The sequence below is a fragment of the Sceloporus undulatus genome, chromosome 1 (genome assembly GCF_019175285.1).
Source record: "Sceloporus undulatus isolate JIND9_A2432 ecotype Alabama chromosome 1, SceUnd_v1.1, whole genome shotgun sequence".
NCBI classification, from domain to species: Eukaryota; Metazoa; Chordata; class Lepidosauria; order Squamata; family Phrynosomatidae; genus Sceloporus; species Sceloporus undulatus.
In genome coordinates, this window is record NC_056522.1 from 334,719,681 (window position 1) to 334,728,173 (window position 8,493).

Below are 8,493 nucleotides of genomic sequence, written 5' to 3' on the forward strand. Positions count from 1 at the left end.
TTAATTAAGGAGGAATAAGATCAGGACAATCCCAGAGAGTTTTGAATCTTTGTGATGGTTGATGTCTCTTGTTACCGGTGGTTTGAACTGGTACCAACTGGAACAGATGCAGTCTTCTCAGCTACTCAGGATCAAAGTAACTTCCACACAGATTTTCACTCAAATGAGGGTTTATTGACTTTGTTGCTATTTACACTTTACAGCAGGCTACTATACATCTATACTCTTTCAGAGTCCATGCTAGAAGCTTGAATGTGCATCAGTCTTTGTTCTCTCAAAAGATCAACCTTTCCCACCAAGTGGACACACCTCTTTCCCATGAAGTCACCATACTACACAAAAGCATAACAATAATACATTTGTTGATATTATGTCTCAGCACATGTCCTTGAAGACTTGCTCTTCCAGGCCTAGACTTTCTGGCCTTCAACAGGAACCATTTTAAACCTTAGTTAACCATTGCCACATCTGAACATTTTCCATACAAATTAGAAATATATTTTAACAAGATCGACATATACACAAGTATATATATTAATTAAGGAGGAATAAGATCAGGACAATCCCAGAGAGTTTTGAATAGCATCAGGTGTGGGAAAGTACAATGGGGCTTAGCAGAAAGATTGGTTTAATGCTTTAGGCTGACAAATTTTTGTCTGTGATCTTCAAGAGGAAATGCACACAGCAGAGGGTGGGGAAGCAGCAAGGGTCCCTTCCACATGCCCTCAGGTCTGTGTGATCAGTAGAGGTTCACTTAAAGTCATCCGACCTTTCCAGGTTCAAAGCTTATGGCCTCTCTGTAACTGCTACTATAACAAAATATAACAAAATATTTGTACTCCAAAATAATGCAGGGTGTGGTAACAGGTGTCAGGAAGAAAAGTTCAAGCACAGTCTTTTATCTGTTTGCTAGTCTTCCATTTGTGTGGACTTTTTCTTTCTTTAGGGGCACATTAAAGAAATGTGATCCCCCCAGTGTGCACTGTTAGATTCTATTCCCAACAACAGCTGCCTTGAGTCGCAGTTTTGGAGAAAAGGCAGGAAAGTTATACATAAAAACAATTCAGCATGCTACATTCTCATTGTTCGGTTTTAGGCCTATGAAAAAGCCTAAGGTTAAGCCAGTTCCAGTTACTAAGTGTCTTGCTCCAGGTTAAGGGTGATGGGAGCATTACAAGATTTCTAACATTGGGGACAGACTACTGTATATAGAAATTGTGCTTGATTATTGTCTGGAAGCATGTGTTGGTGTAATACAGGCTTCTCCAACCTGATGCCTGCGATGTAAGACTGAGGAGCTGGACTATAATTCACATTATCCCTAGCTAGCTTTTTTTTGCCCCAGAATTCTTCCCTTGCAAAGTTATAGAAAAAGATTTAAAAAAAAAACCCTCCAGTGATGGCAACTTGGAGATAAAATGATAAAATCTTTAAATAGCATGCTACAGATTTAACACCATAGTTAATCATTGTTGGGTCAGGGCACTAGATGTCCTCTGATCTTGGTAGCCAAGCGAGGTCAGCTCTGGCTAGTATTTGAATGGGAGACAAATACTAGGTGCTGTAGGCTATATTTCAAAGGAAGGAACTGGTAAAACCACCTGTAAATATTCCTTTTCTTAGAAACCCTAGGAAATTGATGGGGTCACCCGAAGTCAACAGGTGACTTGAAGGCACATGCACATGCACAGTTTAACCCTCCGATTTGCTCCTACATTGTTCTGGCTGGAGCTGACTGATCAGCTGCTGTGTTCTTCTATATAGAATTAAGTTCTTAATGGGAAGAAAGCAGACATATGCCTTGCTTGATCATTAAATTTTAAAACAAATGTCTACTGGTTTTCTTATGTACAGATTATCCTGTAAAGGAGATAGTATTTCCTTTTGTGAAGCAATGGTTTTAAACTGTCCCAGTCTTTTCAGAAACAACTTTCCTTGAATCAAACCTTTAAAGATTAGGCTATGTAATGTATAAGCAGATGGAAGCTTTCAGACTTACTCAAATAAATATGAATAAATATTTCACAGAGAAATGTTATTTTCTGGACTTTTAGGTTTGTTTTTTTTTTAATTAAAAAAATATAAGAATAGATTTTAAAAGAGTGTCAGAAGGACACTTTGTTGTTGTGTGCCTTCAAGTAATTTCCAATTTACGGCAACCCTAAGGCAAACCCATCATGGAGTATTCTTGGCAAGTTTCTTCAAAGGGATTTTTACCATTGATGTCCTCTGAGGCTGAGAGAATGTGACTTGCCCAAGCTCACCCACTGTGTTTATATGGCTGAGCTAGGATTTGAACCCTGGTCTGCAGAGTCATAGTCTAGCGCTGAAACCACTACATCATGCTGCTCTTCCAGGGGAACACTACCCTTAAATAAAAATCTGTAGTTATATCAGCACCTGAAAAATATTGAGTCAGATGACAGCCATTATTTCCTGATGGAGGAGAAGTGTGTATGTAGTTTGAAGAAAGAAACCTTTGCTTTCATTCTAAAAAAATGAACTATATTCCATTTCCTTTGTGATTAAAAGAAAGTGCTTTGCATCATGCACTTCTAAGAAGCAGTTATGTGTGGGAGCAGAACCAGACAGGAAATCCCCCGTAGCTATGTATAGACTTATTGTGGTAGTATCCAGACCTGAAACAAGATGCAACAGAGAACAGGTAAACAGGGGTATTAATAATGTACTGAAACAAAATAAAAATGTAGTAGTTTTCTGTTTGTATCAATCGGAAGGAACATCTACAAGCTTACAGGATGGTTTTTAAGTACTCTTGGTCTGGTATGGTTGCAGGTCTTTTCCATTAGTACTCAAGCTTTTCATGAATCACTTCGAAGTGATATAGGCTGTGTGCTGATGTGGATTAAAGTTTGCAAAACTTAAGCCCTGGAAAATGTGTATATAGGTTTAGTCTCCCTTCTCTGGAATTTCAAAATGTGAAATATTCCAAAAATCAAAACGTTTTCCATGAGTGGCTGAGATAGTGACACCTTTGATTTCTGATACCTCAGTGTACCCAAACTTTGTTTCATGGATAAAATTATTACAACTTACTGTATAAAATTACTTTAAGGTTACATAAATAAGATATAGGTATTCCAAATTCCAAAATATCTCTGGTTCCAAGCATTTTGGCTAAGGGAGACACAACCTGTAATGGATTCATAAGATATATAAACTACAGTATATAAAATGCAAAACAGGACACTGTGTATTATAGTGAGTGTGTGTTGCTGAGAATATAGAGACAGACTGGTCCCAAGCAAAAACCCAATCCAATTTTGAACAAAGATATGAAAACATAAACAATACCTTGATGGATAATAAACGCAGTGGCTGATGCAATCATATGGCTGATATAATCTGATGAAAGTTAAGTGTGTCAGATGTTATATTACTTCTTGGGAGGGGACTACATAAATGAAGAACAATAAGAGTCTTATTGACTGGACCAAATATATCAACTGATTAAGCTAGGAAAGATATAAAATAAGCCAAGAAGAGAGAAAAGTCAGGTGACTGAAATCTGCCTCCACTGTATGAAGATAAACAGCTGCAATTTTCTGAGCAGATAACCAAGACATACTGATGGAGATAAACAATGCTGGTAAAAAGTGTATCTTTGTTCTCAAATAGGCTACGCTAAATAGCCAGTGTGGCATAGATGTTTATGTATGTTGAATTAGTTGAGTGTTGGATTAGAAAACTGAGATACCAGGGTTTGAATTCCCGCTCAGCCATGGAAATCCATTGGCAATGGATTGAACAGGGATAATGGCTTCCTGACTCACTATACACTTTTAAACACTATCTGACCCCATCCTCAGGTGGGCATCCTACACTCATCTATTCTCTTAACCTACAGGCTAGTTTCCAATGCCAAACTGGTCTTACCTCTTTATTTCCATTCACATTGGCCAGTTCACAATGTCTTTGTTCACTAGTGACCCTATAGTTAAAACTGGACTTGCTACTTTATTTCCATACACAAAGGCTTTTGAATTTGAATTGACATTCTTACATATCAATGGCATATAAATGTCTGTTCCTGGTTTCCATTCCACTATACGCATTGGAGGAAGTAGACTGAAGTCTACGAAAGGTCATGCTTCTTTATTTCAGTTAGTCTCAAAAGTGCTGCCAGATCTCTCTACCTACCCATTCTGCAGACTAACACGGCTATATCTTTGAATGTTTAAGATGGTAGTGTTCCTTTATACATTAACTATAGAGAAGCCTGCTAGAGAGCCTCAGTGTCCAGTCCTTATGAAAGTGTAAAAGCTTACTTGCAATACACTGTAATGTAATGAATGTATGATACCTTACATTCAATGTAATGTAATGAAAGCAATGTGCCAAGACATGGAAATGTCTATTTCCCCCTAAAGGGAATGTGTGTGTATCTATGATTACATATGATAAATAGCCTAAAAAGATCATCATAGAGCCTGTTCACTCTCCCATATAAATCAATATCCTGAGATTCCAATAGTTAAGCTTAAGTGGAGTGTTGATGTTAGCTACTTGTCTGGATTTCACCATGGCCACAAGCTGGATGTGCAGGCAGCCAAAGGGTGGTAAAAGGGACCCCAAGCTAGGATAACCTCAACCTTCCTAAGACGAAAGGATAACCACAGGTGACATACCTTTGTGCCCATATTTGTGATGCTATTTGGCTTTCAGTCCTTGCCTAAGTGTAGATTATCTCTTTCCTCCTCTTCCCCATGGATTGAGGATAAATCATGGTGGAAGTGTAAGGAAAAATAGCAGGCGGTAATATGGGAGGGATGGGAGTTGAACATCAGTTTCAGGTAAAGAGTGGCACCAAAATGTGCATTGATTTTCCAGATGTTCAGCCTAGGTCCTGTTTTTTTAATGTGATAATTCTGGGCATGTTCATAGAGATTATGGGACATTCCTCAGCTGGAAGGTAAAGGGTGCAGTGTATAGCCTATATATTAGGAAGTCATTTCCATTTCAGTGCCCTGCGTTTCTGGTTCATTGAATCCTTTTCCCTCCTCCCTTTCCTTTCTATAGTTGCTGGATGTTGTCAATCACCTTGCACAGCAGAATCTACGGTTGCTTGTACTGGGTCGTAAACACATGCTGAATGGATCTCGTCAGTGGAACAGAAATAATATGGCTGCTATGCAGAAGAAGGCAGATTTCTTCTTTACTGAAAATGTGTATGTTCTGGTTTTCTTTAATGACCATCTTCAGACTTACTTAAACAAAAGAAAGGGTGCTTCTCTTCAGAGGGCTCCTAGTATTACCAAACAAACACACTGTGCATCTATTGTCTCTTTCTCTTCTTAACAGATATTTTTTACCTGTATAAATAAAAATGATGAAAGAAAAAGTGGGAAAATACGGGAGGGTTACAATAGAGGACCTGCAAAATTCTGTGAATGAGGCAGAGTGATTATATAAGAAAAGCATTATCTTGAAACATTTACAGGTTGCATTTTAAGGCAGCTTGAAAAATTGACAGTGATTCTGATCATTCTGTACATTCTGGATCCACTGTGTATCTTTCTTAATTTCAGACTTCTAATACTTTCCATCTTTTCTCAAGGTAATGTAAAATGAATGCAGCTCTTTCGTTGTCACTGTGACCTATCTTTGTATGTATTTATCAAGTGATCAGCTGCTTTGTATTCCTTACCACATTTGAACACAATAAGTGTACTAACCTAGGCATTAAGACTGAGAAACTGATGCAGTGTTTATCACAAGGCAGAGCTCATTAAGGCATGCTTTTCTTCCCCAGCAGATTAAACAAATTGGAATCAGCAGCACTAGACAAACAACGTTTGATACAGAAATAAAGTTGCCTAGAGCTTTACAAGCAAAATACAGTATCTTTTCAGGACTTAACTTGTATTTGCTTCTGTAAAGCACCAAAAGAGCCTACCTGTACCATAAGAAAAATTGTATTTCTTATCACATAATACTTTTGTCTAAGACACAACCTGGAATACCATGCAATGCTTAACAAAGAGTACATGTGATAGACTTTCATATTTCAAGTGATCCTTACAATATCTGGAACATCGGTGTGGGTATTCCTTCTACTGTTGCAAATCACAGCTGTATTACACTGTCATTGCATTTACAGTTACTGTAGCCAATTCATCACCTGGTGGTCAGTCTTCTGATATTGACTCCTCTATATTTAATGAGGCTTGTCCAGAGATAGCAGACGTACAGTTTGCCAGCATAGCAGCAGTATTCAAAGCCTTGATGGAACCTATGACAGCTTATACTCAATTGGTAAAATCTTTGAGGGACACATGTCATCTCCATACCAAGACGAGACTGCAAAATAGGTCTTTGGGGAGGTGACAGAAAATACAATGTGTGATTTTTGTGACTAAAGTGTATAAATTAAGGACATCAATAATTTAATTTAGTGCTTTGACTATAAACAGTTTGAAATAAATCAAAAGTGAAACCCAGAGGTACACTTGAATTTTGAAATAGAAATTCACTAGAGCCTTTTAAAAACCCACGCTGGTGTCTTACGTTTTGATGTTGGCATTTCTGCTTTTGATATGCTGCATACTGTTACTGTGTTTCAGCTATTTTGCAGTGCTGGGTCTAAATATTTGACACAAGTTCCTGAACAGCTAAATTAATTTGGCAAAATTGTTTTAGTTCACTTCTGTTTGACAAACTTTGTTGTATCATCATTTTGTAGGAAGCTGTTCTTGTAACAGACTTTTTTGAATACTGTTTCCTTAAATTTGGATGACATAATGATAGAACAGATCAATTTAGTGGGCTCATTAATTTGGGTGGTGAACAGTATTCAAATATTTTTCGGAAGGGCAGCTTATACTCACTTGGTAAAATCTTTGAGGGACAACATGTCATCCCCATACCATGATGAGGCTACAAAATAAGACTTTGGGGAGGTGACAGAAAATACAATGTGTGATTTTTGTGACTAAAGTTGTGCTAATCTGCTGCAGTAGAAACACGGGGGGGGGGGGGGGGGGAAAAAAGATTCTCACAGCACCTGAAGTCTAACAAATTTATTCTTAAACAACCCTCAGTTGTGCAGTGTGTGATGCTCTTCTTTGCCTTTTTCTTGTTTAAGGTCTGAAGATGATCCATTTCTACTCTATGCCACACTTCACTCAGGTAGTCACTGTAAATTTGTGACCAGAGATCTGTTGCGTGACCACAAAGCTTGTCTCTCTGACAGTCTTACTCGTCGCCTGTTCTTTAAATGGCAACGTGGTCATCAGATAGTGCTATCTAACTACACACCAGGAAAAAGGATAAAATTTGAGGTACTGCTCACTGTATCTTTTACCAGTAAAGTACGTTTGTTTTGTACTATTTAGTTAGTCTTAACATAGATAAATCATGCTGACTATCATCTTCATAGAGTAGCAGAGTCAGATGAATACCTAAAATAAAATAGAGCTGTTAACCTAAAAAAAATTGTGTTGATAATTTGGAGTTAGATTAATATTCACTGATGCTCTTTTGAAGTAATAGCAACCAAATATTATTTTTTTTGTAAAATACCTTGGTTATTAGTACTATCCTTGTTTTCTTTTTGAAAAGAGATGAAAACATGTTAGTAAATATTTATCAATTCCATATTTATACACAGTAAAAACTGCATAACATTTATCTCATTTTCTTCCTTAACAGCCTGTATTGAATTTCGATACAATTGTACAGACTACAGGTGACACGTGGCATATTCCCTATGATGACAACTTGTTGGAAAGATCTTCTTATGAGGTGCCAACAAAGTGGCTTTGTCTTCAGCAAAAATAAAATATATACTTTTTCCAAACTGAAACTGTATCCATGGCTTTATTCCCCCCCCCCCCAAGAGACCAGATATTATATATCCATTACTGAATTCACATTCTGATACAAAGGACCTGGATTTGATTGGATCCTTGCAGTACACTAACCCATATTTAATTATTTTCACAATGCCTTGGGACTTATTGAGAATATTAGCTGTATTTATGATTCTCAGAAGCTGATGCAATAATTCAGAATTCATTGTTGGCTTCTTTGTGTTCACCAATAACTGTATTTCAGATAGTTTGCTCTTGTGACCCATTTTCCCCAGAAGCTTCTAAATAGGTACTTCTCTTTCCTGATACCCTCCAGCCTTTGATGAAAATAACGATCTAGCTGTTCACTTTAATATCTTTATTACCCCAAATCCGCATTCAGCTTACCTGCCTTTCTTCTTAAACAGCCTGTACTGAATTATGATCTGACTGCGGAGAGTAGGGTAACACATGTGTATTCCCTATGATGACATCTTGTTGGTACCTTCAGCAGATTTCCCCTGATTCTTAGTTTGGCATGCTTTGCCATCATTCCTAAAAGGGGAGAAACTTAAAATGTGAAAGGGTTATGTGGAAAAGCAGTCTGTAATCTGTCTCTCAGTGTGTGCATGTGCACCCACATGTATGATGTTCCTAGTGTTTCATCACACTAACATCTCAA

The 8,493-nt window shown here is 37.6% G+C and overlaps 1 protein-coding gene across 2 annotated transcripts in view; it reads left to right on the forward strand.

The window, feature by feature from the left end:
• Positions 1-7,825, forward strand: part of LOC121924560 (protein only RNase P catalytic subunit) — a 60,017-nt gene extending 52,192 nt beyond the window's left edge. For both annotated transcript variants that reach the window (XM_042455967.1, XM_042455968.1), the window contains exons 6-8: positions 5,041-5,189; positions 7,106-7,301; positions 7,672-7,825. In XM_042455967.1, coding sequence (XP_042311901.1) covers positions 5,041-5,189; positions 7,106-7,301; positions 7,672-7,800 — 474 coding nt within the window. In that variant the 3' untranslated portion in view covers positions 7,801-7,825. The remainder of the gene's footprint in view (positions 1-5,040; positions 5,190-7,105; positions 7,302-7,671) is intronic.
• The last annotated feature ends 668 nt before the right edge of the window (positions 7,826-8,493 follow it).